Here is a 19,969-nt window from a genome sequence, read left to right on the forward strand (position 1 = left end):
CTCTCCGTTCCCCGCTGCACGCTCCGTTAGAGAGGGACACAGGACAATAATTATTTTTGCAGGAGTCGAAATTTCGTCCGCGAAAACAACGCTCTTAAGCCTAGATTAAGACTAACCCTTCTTTATACATTTTATTAAATAAATTTTAAGAGTGTTTTGTAACTAAGTAATTTCTTTTTTTACTCGTTCCTCCTTTTCTTTTACATGAATAATATTAATTATTAACTTCCCTGAAGTAGAGTTGTAACAGACTTTATGACTAAAATCTCAAATTGAAATATTTAATTATTTGATACAATATTAGCAACTCAAATAAATATTTAAACCAGAAAAAGATTCAGTCGCAGACTAGGTACACATTTAAGATGTGTTTTGTGCTTATAAATTTATCTGTTTCTGTTATCTTACTGAAACAAAATAAAAAATACTTTAAAACATGTAACAAAGTTTTTCATTTTTTTGATAAACAGAGAAATGTTAACATCCAATGCTGTCGTAGAAAAGCACAACCATTGTTTGAAAATGTTTTTCCTTAGTGGAATTCAAATTTCAAGTAATTTTAAGCTATTTTTACGACAGCCTCGGGTAGACAGATTTTGAACTTACAAAGTGCCGTCCTGAGAAAATGTGCCGTAAGGAAAGATACCTTATAGCTCATTTTCGCAGGACCGCACTTTGTGAGTTGGAGCCTTGTCGTTCTGAGAGAATCTATTAACATTTCTAACATTTATTTTTAAAATAATATTTTAGGCTGATGAATAGCACAATATGATCTCCCCTAGGTGCCTACCTATTGGCCTTGTCTATGGCCATACTTTTTTTTTTATTGTTTCCTCTACTTTGCTGAGTGGTTTGTTTAAGACTTAATTCTTGTAATGACGTCATTGGTGGACAAAATTTCGTCCAACTCCGAAAAAGGTTGGGCAGCCTTGATCTAGATGTCAAATTTACCTGGTAAATTTATGTATATTGCCGATACATTATCAAGAGCACCTTTGCCTGATACAGAAGTAACAGATGCGGAAAAATAAATTGTTTCCACACTAATTTATTGATGTCAAGTCTAGCCGTCTCAGCAGATAAACTCAAATCAATTACTGAGGCGACGAAACACCATCAGTCGTTATTAACTCTAAAGAAATATTACAAAACCTGTTGGCCGTCAACTAAAAATAAAGTTGGGTGTTGCGTTAAACCATATTGGAATTTTCAAGCAGAAATACATGTTGTTAATGATTTGGTATAAGGGACCTAGTGTAATTATACCACTAATTTTACATCCTGAAATCTTAAAAGATATTCATAAAGGTTACTTAGGTATGTCAAAATCAAGAAATTTTGTCAGAAATATGATTTTTTGGTTGAATATCAACTCTGACATTCAAAATGTTATCGATCAATGTCAGATTTGTATCAAATTAAAACCTAACAACCCGTCACAGCCTCTTTTGCCACACGGTGATACTAATTTTCCCTGGGAAAAGGTAGGTGTCGGTTCAATGACTTTAAACGACTCAAACTATCTTAATGTGACTGATTATTATTTCAAAAACATAGAAAATTCATTGCTTTACAATTATAACGCGGAAACTGTCGTTAAACATTTAAAATCTATATTTTCACGTCATGGGATACCGCTAACATGGGTAAGTGATAATGGACCACCATTTCAATCAGCCATTTTTTATTAAATTTTGTTATGATTATATACTATCATCAGTCAAATGGTCAAAAAAAAATTTTTCATGCAAAATGGTTCTAATTTGAAATTTGTTAATTCGTAAATCAAAATTATTTTTGTCCGCGCACGAAAATTTGTTTTGTGAGATTCGAAAAAATTTGATTTTTGCGAAAATAAATCATAAAATTTCGTAAAGCTGAATCTAAAAGACAGCCGTGGAGTTAAACACGGAAAAATGTATTTTTACGTGGTTACACATTGTCCCAATTAGTATTATTATTTTGTAAATCTGAATCAATTTACACTGGAATGTCGTGTTTTTTCCAATTTATTTCAAATATCCAAATTACAAAGGGCCCGCCGCGACGGATATCGGCCACAAAATTTCGATTCACGCGGAAATATGAAGTATTTTTACGAATTTACTTCAAATATCTGAATCTAAAAGGCCGACCGCAACAAAAATCTGCTGAGAAAATTCGACTTAAGCGGAATTATATCATATTTTTAAGAATTTAAAACAAATATCTGAATTTAAAGTGTCGGCCACGACCGAGATCGGATGCGAAATCTTGATTTACGAGTAAATATATCGCATTTTTACAAATTTATTTTGAATATCTGAATTTAAAGGGCCGGCCGCGACAGTAATCGGCCGCGAAAATAAAGGAATAATTCATATTAATAGGAATTTACTCCCAAGATACTACCCAGATTTGAAGGGGAAATTGTTATATTTGTTATTATGTTACTTGTATGTTGTTTTGACTTTTTCGTTTTTTAGGAAACGAGGGATGTTGGATATAGTAACACTATGCCTATATATTATCTGGTTCCATGATAACTCAACACAGTGACAATTCAACACACTTTTAAAAAGTGATATAAAGTCATTAGAAACGACAAAAAAAAAAAATTTAACTTAACCTAACCTATTTAACCCAGTTAATAAAGTTTTTGTTTTATCACTTTCCATGACTTTATATAAATTTTTAAAGATGTGATGAATTATCATTGTGATGATTTATCCGGTCACCATATTATCTATGCCTAAGATTGTCTTTGCTTAGGAACCTCTTCCTGTCAAACACTTGTAAACGATTGTCAAGAAGAATGGTTTATTAAACTCAACACAATTATAATTGTGTTCTTATTACACCACAATAGAGCCGACAATAACATCAAAAAGTCAAGCTTACACAATTAACAAGAAATCTGTAATATGTAACGACACATTTCTACAAATTGACTTTTTTACTTTGAAATTTTCATGAACAGTAACATAATTTGTTCCAAATTTTCTAACACCGTACTCAACACATTGCACACAGCAAGGTGGTAATGATATCACTCTACTGCAAATGTAGCCAGCCGCACAATTGGAGTTAAATAAGAGAAAATTAGAAATGAACATACTTTTTTGGACACTAAGTCTAGTGTTCACAGAACTACCACTAATATTAATAATGAGTACAATGAAGAAAATTATTAATAAGTGACATGGTCGTCCTTTGTTAAAATTTCAATGCAGAGAAGAACAGTATAGTCAAACTACATATTTATATACATATATATAGGAATGTTTATCAATCATTATCACTATGTATTTAAATACCATGTAGAAGCAGCTGACGATCTCCGGATCTCACTTTTCCAGCAAATGTTTGAAGTAAAGTTCTTCATGTTGACTCATTTCAAACTCAGGAATGAAGCTGATTTTCACAACTTCGCTGAACCCTTCGCCCACAGTAGGATCCTCAAATTTCTTTCTGTAAACAAAATAACTAATAATAAAAACTTTATTTTACATTGGCAACATAAAATTCAAAACGTAATGTATTCTTAGATCAGTGCAATTAAACAAATCCAAGCGAGAGCTCGTACGGAAGTCATCCTCTTTTTCTTATATAATGCATGTAATATGAACTAATATTGTCAATGACTGTCCTAAAATGGAAATTTCCTAGTTGGACCGTTAAAGTTTTTAATATTCTGTTAAATGATTTATGTACCTACTTAATAAATAAATAAATAAAAACGTGTGCCAAGTGAACGGATTGGACACAGTGGCGATAACGTTGTCAGTATTGAAAAATATATATTTTTTTTTATTTTATTTTTTTTTTATTATTGTACGACTGACAGGTAAGTCCAATTATGGTACAATTTTATTAAAACTAACAATACATGTACATATATTTTTTTAAACATGGTATAGTGATATTAAACACATCTATATCCGCTGGTAGGGCATTTAGCAAGGTCATACCTCTTGTCATGCTATGTTGGGCAATGACATCTGTCCGACCCTGCGGTATACAGAATAGGTCGTGGCTACGATTTCGACAGTATTTATCAGGAACGAATAATCCACAGCATGACAGGAGATATGGGCAATCGATAAGGTTTTTTAGTAACTTTAATTCAAATACCATGAGTCCGGCATTACGCCTAGTCTCCAGGCTTTGGTAATTTGTCTCCTTTAGCAGTTCCACGTGATGCATGAATTTCGGATATATTCCGTATGATCGCATGTAAACATACCTTAGGAATTTTTTTTGAATTTGTTCAATCATATTTATGTATTTAAGTTGATAAGGTATCCAGACAGTACTGGCGTACTCCAGCTTGCTTCTGACCACTCCGTTGAACATGGAGGTCATTGCTTCTATGTTATTGAATTGTTTGCAAGTTCTAATTACAAAACCAAGAGTTTTGGAGCAAGCCGAGGTAAGCTGGACTATGTGGTTTGAAAATGTCAGCTTGGGATCAAAGATCACCCCAAGGTCCTTGATGATGTTTACGCGTGTAAGTACTTCACCATTCATTCTATACTGGCAGAATAGCGGATTTTGTGAACGACTATAAGTCATAACAACGCATTTTTTAATATTGAAGTTAAGTTTATTTTCTACCGACCATATCATGATTGAATCGAGGTCGGCCTGCAGTTTCGAATAATCATAATCTGATTCGATTTCCTTCATCAGTTTCATGTCATCTGCGAATAGTAGACATGAGCTGTGACGTATGCAATCCTGAATGTCATCTATCAGAATAAGGAATAACATGGGACCGAGATTCGATCCTTGAGGAATTCCTGACAGAGCTGCGAACTTATGGGAGTCGTATCCATTTATATTTACATACTGACTTCTATCTTTTAAATATAAAAATAATTGTTTGCCTGTAACTGTGGAACACCATATCGGCGACATACGCATGCGTAGTGTCGGTCAGCTGGCGGAAGCGGTTGTTGTGCTGGGCATGCGCGAGGGGCACGTCCATGATTACGCAACGGCAGGGGATGCCGGTGGAGCGGGCGAGGCCCACCCAGCGCGCACGGGACTCCTTGTCCGGATTGGTAGAGTCAGCTAGAACACTCTTACCGGCCTGATAAACAAATAATTAATTACAAGATATCGGTATCGGTAATTTTAGTTACCAAGAACATAAGGTTTCAACAAAAATAATTTAATGTTGCCTTCAAAATTTTAATGTATTAACATAAATAAAATTTGAAATTGTATTTCACAACCTTTCAAAAGCAGTGTTTAGTTTTTCGGATACATCCAGAAATAATAATCCATTTATTTGGATTTTATTTTGCAAAGCGGAAATACTCTGACCTTCTGTGAGAATTTGCCAGAGACCTAAGGGGTTAAGTAAGATTTTGATATAGGGAGAGTGGTAATTTCACATATTTCAGAGTGATGATTACTCTCAGTATCGCCCTCGTTAAAGACCCCCATTAAAGATACTAAAATGTTTTGCTTAAAATGACTTTAGTCGTGTTTACTGACCAGATCTGAATATTTATTTATTAATTTAAATGCCCTGATGGGCTTTTATATATTTTACATGATTTACTGCATAATACAGTGACAACAGAAGGTTATTATTTAAAAACAACAAAAAATAACAACAAAATAAATAACAAAAACATAGTTTTTAGATTCTCACGGCCAAAAGCATTTTTGTTGTTTGTTTTTGGGGTGTTATGCCGTGTTGCGCTAACTCCTTCTTTAGCTGACGTTTCGGACAGCGTTGCAGTGTCCATCATCAGAGCAGATCCGGTAGATCCGAAGATGTGTAAATAACACATCTTCGGATCTACCGAAGCATAACACCCCAAAAACTGGCATAACACCCCAAAAACTTGCATAACACCCCAAAAACTTGCATAACACCCCAAAAACAAACAACAAAAACATATAATTTTCCATTTAAATGTACGTAATATAAGAAAAGACAAATATTTATAAAAATATTTATAAAAATATTCAGGTACTTCCATGATATTTCATCAAAATGAAAATTCAACACACCTCCAAAAAGTGAAATAGAGTCATGAAAAGTGATGAAACAAAAACTATGTAATAGTTACCTATGTAACCTAGTTTTTGTTTCATCACTTTTCATGACTTCATATCACTTTTTGGAGGTGTGTTGAATTGTCATTTTGATGACATACCCGGTCACCCTCCTTCACCCTTGTGCCCACTGCTGGGCAGAAAGAGGTTCATGAGAATATTGTATGTAAATTTGACATTACCTTGAGCAGTTTAGTAGCTTCAGCGATGCACTTTTGCCAAGCTCCCAACTGGTCCCTACACACAGTCCGATACTTCCCCAGTGAGTCACATTCTAGACGCTTGGAGAGATGGGACTTCCCACTGCCGGGCAGCCCTACCAACACAATTATCTACAACAATAATAATACAGAGACCGATTAATAATATTTAAACTATAGAACATATTATATCGGGATGTTCTATATTAGCACCGTCCGAGTATACATTTAGGCATAATAAAGTTTTAAAAATAATTCACCAAAGTTTGGTAACTAAACATAACTTGATTGACTGCCGTAATATAGTACCATATTATGAATATGAACCAAATTCATTTTTAGAAAATGAATTTTATAAAATATATTATGATAAAACTATACTAACAGAACAAACGATTAGTCATTAGAGACCTGATATAGTTTTACACGACAAAATTAAAAAAATAACTTATATCATTGATGTCGTTATTCCAAATTCCTGTAATATTAAAAAATCTGTTTCTGAAAAAATAAGAAAATACACAGATTTAGGAAATGAAATTAAAAGAATTTGGCATTCTCAGACTATAAAAATATTACCATTTGTTATTTCGGCTACTGGCATTATACCTAGCTCTCTCATTCAAAATTTAGGCGTATTAGATCTGTCAAAGAATTTATACATAAAAATGCAAAAATCAGTCATATTAAATACATGTAGGATTACAAAAGATTTTTTAAATATTTATATTGAGGGATCAGTAGGATGTATAGGTCCAATTAGAAGTTCTACAGAACCGAACCCTCTGATATGAAAATATCTGGAGTAGGTGAATTATTTTCCCATTTGATCTCTGGTGATGTGACGTGTTGTTCTTGTATTCATTTGTATTTATTATACTTATATAATTCACTTGCATAATGTGGATTGACTAGATGATCATTTGTGGAAAAGTGTGTGGAAGGGTTTAGTTTTTCAAGATTTAGTATAGTTAGAAGAAAAGAAAATAGTATAGGTTACATTTCAAAGCCAAATTAATATTCATTATTGAATTACATAACTGCATAATATATGTATTTCTAAAAAACCAAACCCACTGATTTTAATTATGAAAGAAATTCTAGAAAAATGTATGCATGTTTTTGATAAGAAAAATTTTTGCATTTTGTCCAAATTTGAATTATTATCCACTAATGACAAGAAAGTATCAATAAATTTAACCATGCTGTGTAATCTCCGATGAAATGTGGTAATTTTAAATGCAACAGGTTTTTATTATTCAATTTTAATTGAATATTAGTATTTTTTCACATATGTTTTGCTTTGGCAAGAGCACAAAAATACGATTTTTCAAATACACCCCTTTGTACAACCAATGTTTTTAAATCCGTTTTAGTAATTAAATTTAATGCGCACAGTAGACAAACTCATTTCACTGCACCCTACACTACATCTCTGTTTACTGTTCACGTTTACCAAACAGCCACAACACCATAGATAGAAAATATATTGACAAACTTGGCGCATGGCTACATGCCTCTCTGGTGTTGCCAATCGAAAAGTGAATTTAAAAAAAAAAGGCGTTATAACCATAGACATATGAATATTAGTAGACCTGCACTAAGTGATTAAAAGCGTATTATCCCCACTCCCCATACCGGTTCCATTGGAGCCGGCTGTGCTCGCGTATGGCCTCAAGTGAAATTTGAAAACGTGACGTCATCATTCTTGTGCGAACTATGGTCGAGGCATCATCGGTTCATTTTACGAAATAACACGGCAAAATGTTGACTTGTACTATGAAAACTTGTAAAAATAGATGTGAAAAAGAGAATAAACCCAATTGTCGTATTACATTCCATATATAAGCATTATTTTACTTTATTTTAAGCATATTCACATCGTATAATATGATTCAGTTGTTACTATCACATCGAGAAACGTCTGGACGCGAGACACAAAGCTGGTTGGTTGCTGGGAAGTAAATTATGAACATTTATAAAAGTGTCTTAACTAAATACTTAAACGAAATATTCGACTCTGAAAATAGAACCGAATTTTTTTGCCGAATTTGGACTTCGCAAATTTGTTCATAACGTGGCGAGTAATTTGCGCTCCCATGTAAAAATGTCTATTCATTCAAAAGCAGATTTTACTTTTAAGAAGTAAATGGTGATATTATAATGCGAGATGCCTATTTACTGTCAGATTGATTTATTGACGAATCACAGTCAGCTTCACTCCCTTCGTTCTTCAACAGTTGATTTTACCCCTCGCCATTATCTTCTCGTCTATTAATTCCTATGTCTGTGGTTATAACACATTTAAATAATATTATAATAGCACTAATTCCTTCTATTTTATAATATTGATCGCACTAGCAATGATTGTAATCAATGTCTCTTTATATGTGGAGAAAATGCAAGTGAATATCACTTGTAACATTATTCTCAAATTTAAAAAAAGAAAAAGGAAACATCATACAATGTTCTAAATTCTCTCTTTATACAGAATTGAATAATACGGTGATCTTCTTTCTTGAAAGTTGGTTGCTGGTTCTTCGGGCTTTCTCACATACAAATAGTTCCGACATTAACAAAATCCGGCCCGATTAAAAGTATTGCGAATCAAAGGATCAAAAATGTTAAATAAAGGCACTGTTTATGGTGTCAATCACATTTATTATTCACTTCCTTCCCTTTTATAATAATAAAACTGAAGCCACTTCGGTTCCAATTTGTTGTTCGTTTAATTAGAAAATTTGAATTTGGAACAATGATAAATAGGAATCTACTAATTTCGCTCATAAAGGAAACAAATCCCAAATAAAAGAAACTAGTTACTATGGTAAAAAAGGAATCTACTAATATGTATCGCTCTATTGGCAAATAAAATTAACTGGTTACTATGGTAAAAAAGGAATCTACTATTATCGTCATATTGATAAATTAAAGACACATCTATCGACAATATTAGTTGCTGGTTTGATGGAGCAAATCTCGATATCATAATTATTATTTTAATCAGACATTTAAAAATTAAACACTATTCTAACTTATTAAATCTCAACTCGCATTAGTTGATAATAAGAAATTAGCATTATTTACAACTGAAATGATATTGCTTGGCTTTTAATAGTGTTTGCCATGTAATGAAAACTCTTTCTCATCTCACGATCTCTATATGTCTGTAGTTTGTAATATCATTTAAGTTCAATAGCAACATTTGTTCGCCTTTGACCTCATTCTCACATCTACTCGACTCCTGCCAGCAGCGAAACATCGACACACCAATGCCAATGCCAACATCACCCCCACCATTTCTACTGTTGTGGCTCGACAAAAATGGAAGTCTTACTTCTTGTGTATCAGCAACCAGCGAGGTGTTCTTGGCCCCACGGTCCAGCAGCTTTGGTTCAAACGTTGGCTTCTTGAAGGGGGCTTCGGGTGAGCCCCCAAAGTGGTGCTCCGGTGTCTGGAAAGGCAGCCCAATGTTCTCAGCAAACAGGCGATCAGCCAGCGAGTGGTCTTTGGGGCTGCTCCGCCCCGCCGCGTCTCCACAGTAGAAACTGGCCTTCATGTCGATTGGAAGATCGTCGTTCTTCTGCAAATAAGATAATTATCAATTGAGAGTTATTTGTAGTGTCAAGGTGAACATGGATAATATTGACCTTGCGTTTACTGCCGACTGCGAATGAGAGATAACCACCAAGAATCAGCAAAACTTTTGGAGATGGTTGATATTCCTATCTCGGTCTTTGCTGTCACTGGAATCGTCGATATTATTTTTCTGAGGAGTGGGTTTCAAAAATAACTGGATAAAACCGTTTCAGCATCGGTCTCCGGTAACTGAAACTGGTCATATCAGGTACCAACCATAACTTCAAATATTTGAGGGAGGCCTATGTTTAAAGTTGGATGCCAGAAGACTCGATGAAGACAGAGCAAAGTGCGGCAAAAACATACCATTTGTTTCAGTGTATCCCACATCCCCATTGCTGGCTTCCTGTAGACTCCTTTTCCAGAAGAAATGAAGGCCTGACACGGAACACCAACTCTCTTCAGGATGTTCTCCAACTTCCTTCTGAAGTCTTCAATCTTCAATTTCCCAGTGGCGATTCCCGCCTGATTGGTGAAGAAAACTATCTTATAGCCGGAAGCGGCAAACTTCTTCAGCTTTCCAGGAACTTCCGGGAATGCCAGCTGCCAATCGTCCACGTTCTTGGGAAAGACAAGGCCGGATTTCGTTTTTATAATAGTGCCGTCAATATCGTAAGCAGCAATCTAAAAAAAAAAAGGTTAAAATAAAATTGTTTCTTGGCAAATTCCACTGCTGGATAAAATTATAAAAATATGATTTTCTTCATATTATTATATTAAAGTTGGTACTCCTTGCACAAATGTAAACAATAAAGACTTGTTTTGTAATGTTGGTACTTCTTTCGCACGAAGGCATTTGCATGGTAGATGTTTATGTCGCCTGCACAGGATACAATTTGTTTATTAATGCCCTTTTTAGGGGCTTTTACAATGAATTCAGAGAAGTATTGATAATTTTCCAGATCTTGATTTACAGACTGAGATTGCTATGATTGTGGCAAAATAAGAAAGAATTTTATTTTCATAGCAGCACCCATTTTGTTGAATAATATAAAATTATCAAAGTTATAGAAATTACTATGAATTACTTTTAAAATACAATAATAATATCACCTTTGAACTAGATGATACGCCTTTAGTTGTAAATATATAAAGGAGTCCATTGTCAATTTTCTCCAAAACGTCTTCTGTCGATATTGATACTTTATTATTTACATTGCCCTCATCTTGTAAATTAGAAACTTCAATTTTAGGCAGTTTTCTAGGACTAAGTTCACCATCTCTTGGACGTTTCAAAGAACTTCTAGAAGCAATTTCATCATCCGTGCTCGATTCTTGAGTTTTAGCATCTTCAAATTTGATCTCGTGAATGTGATCGTTGAGAAGGATCTCTATTTGGGCTCCATCCTCAACGGGAATTAATTCTTCTTTGACAATAGAAAAGCCATTAATTCCAGATTGGTTTGCTCCTAGTTGCTTCACATAAGCTACTTTCTTAACGCAGTCTGCTTTAATGGATACTGCAAAGATTAATGGTGGTTAGTCGCAAAACGTTTCGCACAGCAAAAATGTACAAAATATACGTAAACCATAATATTTATTATGTCATTTATGATTTGAAATGTGAAATGATAAACAATCTGATACACGTTTTTGTCACATGAGAACGAATCGTTTCGACGACTCTTCTCTAAGATTTGAAACCAACTAATCGAACCCAGGATTCTTTTTTATTTTGTTTATTTTTATCCTTACAATGTAGTTATTTCTCAAGCCAGTGGGACTGACTCTAGGCGGCTGGGAGAGGTTGAGACCCTTGTACATCACAAGGTTAAACGACTAAATAAGCTTTCAGCGCCGTCAGATACTGTGGGGAGGATCTTTTTGAGGAGAGGAAGGTGTGATCATGTGTCTTGAAGTTTGAAGGAGGGAGGAACACAAGAGTCGTGTTTCCCGACTATGCACCGGTGCCGAATAGAAAAATGACGGATTCACACCTGACGCTTGTGCTCTAAAGATTGCAATCTTTAGAATTTAAATCTGTCCGCAAAGCTACCGAACGGATCACCCGTTTCTGAATCGAGGGTTTAAGTAGTTTGGGGCTCCAGACCAGAGGTGGCTACACGATGGCAGAAGGCAGGATCAACATAGTAAGATTATTTATTATTATATTTTTATTCGTGACGAACAAGTGCGTGGTTATATACCTAAACCTTTAAAACTTACGTTGCCGCCGGGAACAATTTATATCGACGATAGCAGTTTCGGGACTTCTTCCCACGTGTATTTCTTTAAGATGAGGTAAGAAGATTGGATCGTGCCTATTCTTTTTGCAAATTAAATAACAAGAAACCGGCGGTAACATTTTAAGATGAAATAAAAACAACAACACAAAACACAAAGGCCAACTATGCGAACCATAAATAAGCCAATCTGTCACAAACCATGTGCCAACGACAATAACATAAATAAACGACAATAATGAATAAATTAGGGAAGATGTGTTACCATATTCGAAAAATAATAAATTTAGTGTTTCGGTGTAAAAAGAAAAAAAAACCAAGCTGGACACACCCGACAGAGTCAACGAGCGAAATAGCCATGAAATAGCTCCGTGCCAAGCCAAAACTCATCGTGTGTGGTAAATTTAATTATATGTAAAGGAAAATCATTAAAATACATGCATTAAAAAAATAATTAAAATCCCTAGTAAAAATAATTAACGTTTACAACTATACTTTTTTCATTGCAGACATCGTCAATTTCGGTGCTTTCGTATTTTAAAGCTATCTTCTTGGGTAGATCGGTACATGCTTTGTCCTCATTTACGATCTTGTAGACAAGACGTTCAGAAACACCTGAGAAAAAAAAACTTGTAAGAAAAATTTTACGATATTTTTTAATATTACGCATAATCTTATCAAACCAACATCAATAGATCCCGAAGAACTGACAAAACATGACAAAAATACAATAATCAACTATCCTCATCTACCTAAAAGGCCCACTATCCTACATGCTAATAAATTTTCAGCAGACCTGGCAACACATACCTGTGGCAGCGGCAACTCGCGTATAAACCTTGTTAAATGGTATTACCGGCCCTTTTTGTATTTTTTCGATATCCATAAATGCTTTCACCTTTATAATCACATTTCGTACTTCACTTATGATAGCTTTTCCCATTTTTAATAGCTTCAAATCACCAACGAAGAGACTCGGCTGTCAATTTGAAAGAACTTGACGAAATAAAAATAACAAGCACTAATTAGAGGTGAGGCGTATTTATCGTAACCAGTAAAAGTACTGGGTATTTTCATGCGATACTTTGTACTTGTGACAAATCTCCAAAATACCTGGTTCCAAAATACTCACAAGTATTTTATACTGATACTAAATATTTTTAATAGGTATTTTTGAAAGGTATTTTAATAGGTATTTTGATGGGTATTTTCAATTGGTACTTTTATTAGGTATTTTTGATAGGTATTCTTAATAAGTATTTTCAATTGTTATTTTTATGGGTATTTTTAATAGGTACTTTCATCGGGTACTTTTAATAGGTATTTGTGGGGTATTATGCATAGAAATTCTCTAACAACCCCTCATAGATTTCGAATAATTATTGGGGGAATCAATTTGTCGTTGAAAATTTGTCGGGAATCTGTGGGCAGAAATTACTAGAAATTGTGTGAGTACAATTTACAAATTACATATTCTTAGTAAATCCTCAGGTCGATATTAAATACTTTTGAGTATTTTGTAATCGGTATTTTACCAGGTATATTTTGTACCTGTACTCATTATACCCAGTAACGAAAAGTACTCACAGGACCCACCTCTAGAACTAATGGCAATAAATAACATTATTTAGAGATGGTCGAAATTCCTGTCCACAAGGAGCCGGTTCCGTTGACAGCAAAGTGACAGGACTGGAACCATAAATAAACCACTCACACTGGAACCTTCGATATTTTTTTTACGAATAACCGGTTATTTTTGGAGGTGGTTCTTTTTGGAATATTTTTTGTCAAAAGTGAAATGCAAAAACAAGGAACCTATTTCATTTTCTATTTGTTGTAATATGTTAGCTCATAATTTGGCCATTCGTGGGTCATTATATGATTTATAAACATGTATTTCCTCTATAGCTGTCAGTACACGTTGGACAAAAAATAGGACACTTTTACACCTAGGGCCAGTATGTTGGGCCAATATTTAGCCAATGCGTTGGACCAATTCTGCATTGGCCATTTGATTATAATGGATGTGGAAACAACCACGGAAATTTATTTAATAAAATTTACAAAAAAATTACACAAGAGAAGATGATGGATGCTGACTATAATGACTATGATGGATGAGGCTGACGTGTGAACGCTGTTGGCGGGTAGGCGCCAAGATACTTTGATGTGTAAACGAAAAAACAACAATAATAATGTTGGTAATAAGGCCTACCTAGTTAATAATAATAAGGTTGGTCGGCCAACGTTCGCTGCCAATGCATTGACCCGCCCATTGAAATCCGTTTACAAGCCACCAAAGAGCGAGCGGGTTAATTTTTCTTCAGTACCCCTGCCTCGCGACCCTGCTCACCGGGTGCCGGCGCACAGTGGCTTAAATTAGAGCGCTGGCGCGACATTGACCCCAGATCGGCATGTTCCCGAAATGAATTTTTTTTTACCAATGTGTTCCCAATTAATCACTGACATTATAAAAATGATTGAAAATAATATCCGAAGCTTACTTACTCGGTAATTACGCACAGAACTGAGATGTTCGGGCGCGCAACTATGCTGCTTTATCTAGGCGAGTTTTAAGGCGTGCGAAATCAGGTTTTTTGTGTACTTATTTTACAAAAAAAGTATTTTAAAAATCACTTGAGATATTCTTTAAGATACGTGCTTTATTTAAATAACTGAAAAAAAATTTTTTTCTCATAAATTATAACTGTTGCCTTGGTTCAAAGTTTACCTTTTTTTTCCAATTTATTTTCCAATTTTTTGCCTTTAATGGAGTAGGAATAAAAATCTTCACGAGTCTTCACGCTAATTTTAATAGGATATTATTGCTGTGTCTTTTTTGTACACGGAAAAAAATAATTACCACCAACTTTAGCCAGCCACTCCAGTAATTGCATTTTTAAGAAATGATTGTAATTAATTTTCGTCCATATTTTTTCAGAATCCAATATTTAAATCTGATATGTCAAAGAAAGATCAACTGTATGTAATATTTATTTCTGAGTACTGTTAGAATAAAATTTAAGTTATTCACTATTATTCACTGTCAATTTAAATTAACATCTTAAACTCAATTATTATGTAATTAGTCGCAGAACAGGGGTACACTGAAATTCGGGCGCGCAACTATGCTGCTGTATCTAGGCGAGTTAGAAGGCGTGCGAAATCAGGTTGTTTGTTTACTTATTATACAAAAAAGTATTTTTAAAAATCAGTTAAGATATTTTTTAAGATACGTGCTTTATTTAAATAACTGAATTTTTTTTCATAAATTAAAACTGTTGCCTTGGTTCAAAGTTTACCTTTTTTCTCCATTTTTTTTTCCAATTTTTTGCCTTTAATGGAGTAGGAATAAAAATCTTCACGAGTCTTCACGCTAATTTTAATGGGATAATATTGCTGTGTCTTTTTTGTACACGGAAAAAAATAATCACCACCAACTTTAGCCAGCCACTCCAGTAATTGCATTTTTAAGAAATGATTGTACTTAATTTTCGTCCAAATTTTTTCAGAATCCATTATTTGACTCCGATATTTCAAAGAAAGATTCAACTAATAAGAATTAACAAAAAATAAGTGGTATTTCATATTAATACTTAAAAAAACATCAATGATGCCAAATGGTCGAACGCAGAGAGCGATGTCGCGCCAAATCATCAAAATTGGCCGCGGCTGTGTGAGGAAACTGATTGTTTAACCTCCTTAGCCGCACACGTCAGGACTCTATTTTTTTTTGTAAAAAGAAGCTAAATTTATTTTAAAACGATTCTAGACCCTGCATGCATGATTGTTAGTACGAAATAATGTATGCATACTTTCATTAATAGTAACACAAAATAAAAACACATCTGAAATGTGTTCGCCTGGTGGTTTGGCATCTAAAATTAAATAATAAATAAGGAGAACAATATTTACAAGTGGAAGTATGATTGAAACATAAAAATATAAAAGCCGCGTATCGAGAGCAGTTTACCCCACTATCACGGACAGTCCCGGCAAGAATGAGCGTGGCAAGCGGCCTGGCCACAACGATCCCAAGCACCCGCGTCTCTTCGCCAGTTTTCCGAGAGTATCCTCGAAGAAATGTAAATGGAGGGAAGGGGGGGGGGATGTGGTGTGGTAAGGTGAGCGACCATATATGTATGATTTTGATGAGTGAGCGGGTTGTCAGTAGGCGAGTTGTCGGGTTTTGCGACCCGGGTGCCGGCAGCCGAGCGACCATAGAAGATTATATGAGTATGAATTTTGCATATCACGTCTTGCATCAGTTTCTAGTGACATAAATAACACAAGATTTAGGCATTTATTATATATACAGGGTGTATCGGCAAGTACCGGACAAACTTTAACCAGCTATTCCTCAGCACATTTGGAGTAAAAAATGTTATGGGCGCTTTGCTGTCCGGTAACATTTTTTTCCATTAAAAACAAAAAATAAATAAAAAAAAATCCACACTCCGTCACTGTCATTTGCATTGAATCTCGTGTTCAACAGCTGTTATTAGCAAGTGTGTCAAAAAGTGTCCTCGCTCTTTCGTACACATTAAATAATAATAGTTAAAAATGAGACGAATGGTGCCGTGCCATTTCGTTGTGATTGTAAAAGCGCGCCAACGTAGGTACGTACGTACATTACTCAATGAAACTCGAACAAAATATTGCCAGATGGGTTTTCAAACTTTGACAAAGGATAAAACATTGGTGACATGTGGTGAAAATATGAATAGTAAATTTTTTATTTAAAAAAAATGTTACCGGACAGCAAAGTGCCCATAACATTTTTTACTCCAAACGTGCTAAGGAATAGCTGGTTAAAGTTTGTCGGCTACGTGCCGATACACCCTGTATATATAATGTAAAACGTTATAAATATAATATTTCCGGAAGAAATTCTCTAAATGATAGTGACAACTCTATCAAAATCTGTCACGTAGTTTAGAAGAACTAAGCGCACAGACAGACGCGGATAGCGAATTTGTTTTATGTTACTATTAGCTGACGTGTACCAGCCATTGCTCGGGGTTGTGAATGATTTGGAGTACAGTTAGAGGTTTTGAATTCTATGATAAGCACGGACGTATATATAGCTTTGATAAGGGGGGGGTCCGCAAATTTAAAAAAAATATATAAGGTCATGTTTTCGTGAAAAAAATAGTCAGTCTTAATCAATCAGCCTTTATTTTTAAATATTATATATATAAATCATTCAGTCTCTGATATTTGAACTAAAAATAAACATAACATAATTATCGCTCCTTATTTAAATAAAATCGCTTCGTTTATAACATAAAAAAAGAAATAACATAAAATAAAAGGTGGAAAACAAAATAACTTTTTTTTATACCTAATTTGTTAAGGTACACTAAACAAAAATACTCTTTCATCTTAAGAACAAATAATTTGTTTTAAAATTGAAACACCTTTTATTTAATCACATAACCAAATAATTTATTCTAAACTTTGGTCATATTGTAAGGCACTCTTTTTAATGAACTACAATTATAAAATTAAAATCAAAAAGTATCATCCTACCTACAATAACAAAATATTTTTAATGCAAATAATACTTAATGTATGAAAAAAATAAGCGTTTTCTCTCAAGCTAAATGAAGAGCTTTCATCTTAAGAACAAAATAATTTCTTTTAAACTTTGGTCGTATTATTATGACACTCTTTTTAATGAACTACAATATAATTAAAATTAAAAATTACCTACCTACCTACAGTAACACTAACAAAATATTGTAAATTCAAGTTATACATGAAAATAAATGTAGTTTTCTCTCAAACAAAAAAAACTGACACGAGATTCATTGTTTTACAACTACTATTAATTAAAAATTATCATTCCTTATTTCAAATAAATGGTTGTGCTTTTTTAAATAAGTTATAACTTCTTCGTAAATAATATAAAAAAATAAACAGTATCTAGGTATTACCTGTGTGAACATTATTAACGAATAACATAAAATAAAAGGTAGAAAACAAAATTACTTTTTTAGGTGCACTAATTTCTTTAGGTACCTACCTACACTAAACAAAAAATACTCTTTCATTTTAAGAACAAAATAATTTCCTCTAAACTCTGGTCATTTTGTATGGCACTCTTTTTAATGAACTACAATATAATTAAAATTAAAAAGTACCATCCTACCCACAATGACAAAATATTTTTAATGCAATAATACTTATTTGAATATAATGAAAATAAAAAGTGTTTTCGTGGCTCGCAGTTCAGTGCACCGAACATGTCCGACCGCAGGACGAAATCTCCCGAATTCAGTTTCGGTTTCGGCCGTAGTTTCGGCTGGATGGCGGCCGAAACCGAAACTAAGCCGAAACTCGTTTTTTGGCCGAAACTAGGCCGAAACCGAAACCGAAAGTTCGGTCGGACACTACTTTAAAGTAATACATTTAGTCTTTTACGTTTAATTGCTAACTGATTAATAATTTCTTCGGAATCAAGTTGCACCGCCAGATCTCGGTGTACGCTCATTAAAGCCAGACCAGTAAGTCTTTCGTCGCCCATTTTATTTCTTAGGTAAGTTTTTAACCTCTTTAATGTAGAGAAAGATCTTTCAGGGGTTGCAGTGGACACTGGGAGTGTGGCTAAAATAATTAGAAGCTTTTTTATTAAAGGGAAAAACTGATCATCGCAGTTATCGATGGTGTCGATCACAGTTGCAGGTTTTTGTGCTACAGATTTCCAGTGATTGTGCCATATCTCATATTCACTCAGAAATATTGTGCCTTTATTTTCCCCACCCAGAAATGTTTGTGTAATCTTGTTAAGATTTTCTTTTATCCTGGAGTCATTACTGGTTTTTTCAGGTAGCAGCATTTGAATTCCTTCGATCGTCGATTCATGTGGTTTAAAACGAGCGTCGAGTTCTGTAATAACATGATCAATGAAAGGGTAAAACACATTTCGTCGGTAGTATATTTCGGCAGTTTCTGCTGCAATATTATTGCGCAGGGTTTGCCTTCCAGTTATTCTTGGCATTACTATATCGCTTGAACTCATCTGCTGTGCTTGCTCAAAAAGAATTGCGAACTGACTTTCGTTCCGAACATTTAGTAAAGTCGTTTTTACATTTTTTGTATATTCGCAAATGTTGGTCAAATCGACATTGACTTTCTGCATTGCTTTGTTAAGGTTTGCTGTATATGAAAAAACTTTTCTCAGTATAACTAAAGAAACAATAAACTGGCTGTTATCCATAGCGATTTGAAGATGGTATGCTTGAGTAGCGACGTCGCTACTAGCAGCATCTTGAAGTGCCCCAAGTGTTTCGCATATAACGGGAACCATTTCTGCAAATCTTTCGACAGCCACGTGTTTCTCGGTCCATCGTGTCTCACAAAGAGAGATAAGCGTTGAATGAGATGAATTAATTTGATCCGCAATTTTCTTCAAAAGTCCGTCGCGAAGCGGTGATAGGCGAAAAAAGTTTATTACGCTCTTAATGGTTCCGATACAGTTACGTATTATTGGTATCTCACATGAATGCGCTAAAACTAAGTTGAGAACATGAGCAACACAGTGTACGAATTGCGCTCTCGGGTATTGCTCTGCGATTATTGTTCTTACGCCCCGTAACCGGCCGCTCATCACTGCAGCGCCATCATAGCCTTGACCAATCCATTTATCCATATCCAAATTATATGATAAGAGATGTGATATAATAGTCGTTGCCAAAGCTTGAGCTGAAACATCTTCTACGTGGATGAATTCTAAAAAATCTTCCCGTATAACCGATTTCCCAGATGAGCAGTGTACGTATCGTAAACATAACGCTAATTGTTCTCGCCGTGATATGTCTTGTGTTTCATCAGCAAGTACAGTAAAAAAACCAGCCTCTTTGACCCTATTAAGTACTTGCGCTTGAATAG

At 34.4% G+C, this 19,969-nt stretch overlaps 1 protein-coding gene across 2 annotated transcripts in view; it reads right to left on the minus strand.

Moving 5' to 3' along the window:
- Positions 1-12,291, minus strand: part of PNKP (Polynucleotide kinase 3'-phosphatase) — a 29,871-nt gene extending 17,580 nt beyond the window's left edge. Inside the window, exons 1-7 of one of the 2 annotated variants that reach the window (XM_089636183.1) lie at positions 12,060-12,291; positions 10,947-11,353; positions 10,200-10,517; positions 9,592-9,837; positions 6,237-6,386; positions 4,869-5,074; positions 3,297-3,450 (exon numbers count right to left, since the gene is read on the minus strand). In XM_089636183.1, coding sequence (XP_089492309.1) covers positions 3,327-3,450; positions 4,869-5,074; positions 6,237-6,386; positions 9,592-9,837; positions 10,200-10,517; positions 10,947-11,353; positions 12,060-12,198 — 1,590 coding nt within the window. In that variant the 5' untranslated portion in view covers positions 12,199-12,291 and the 3' untranslated portion in view covers positions 3,297-3,326. Of the gene's footprint in view, positions 1-659; positions 3,451-4,868; positions 5,075-6,236; positions 6,387-9,591; positions 9,838-10,199; positions 10,518-10,946; positions 11,354-12,059 lie in introns of those variants that run through there. The other variant, XM_089636182.1, reaches the window with a different exon arrangement.
- Between the last annotated feature and the right edge of the window lie 7,678 nt (positions 12,292-19,969).

This window comes from Hesperophylax consimilis, chromosome 10, assembly GCF_061612785.1.
Source record: "Hesperophylax consimilis isolate HC1 chromosome 10, BYU_Hcon_1.0, whole genome shotgun sequence".
Lineage (NCBI taxonomy): Eukaryota > Metazoa > Arthropoda > Insecta > Trichoptera > Limnephilidae > Hesperophylax > Hesperophylax consimilis.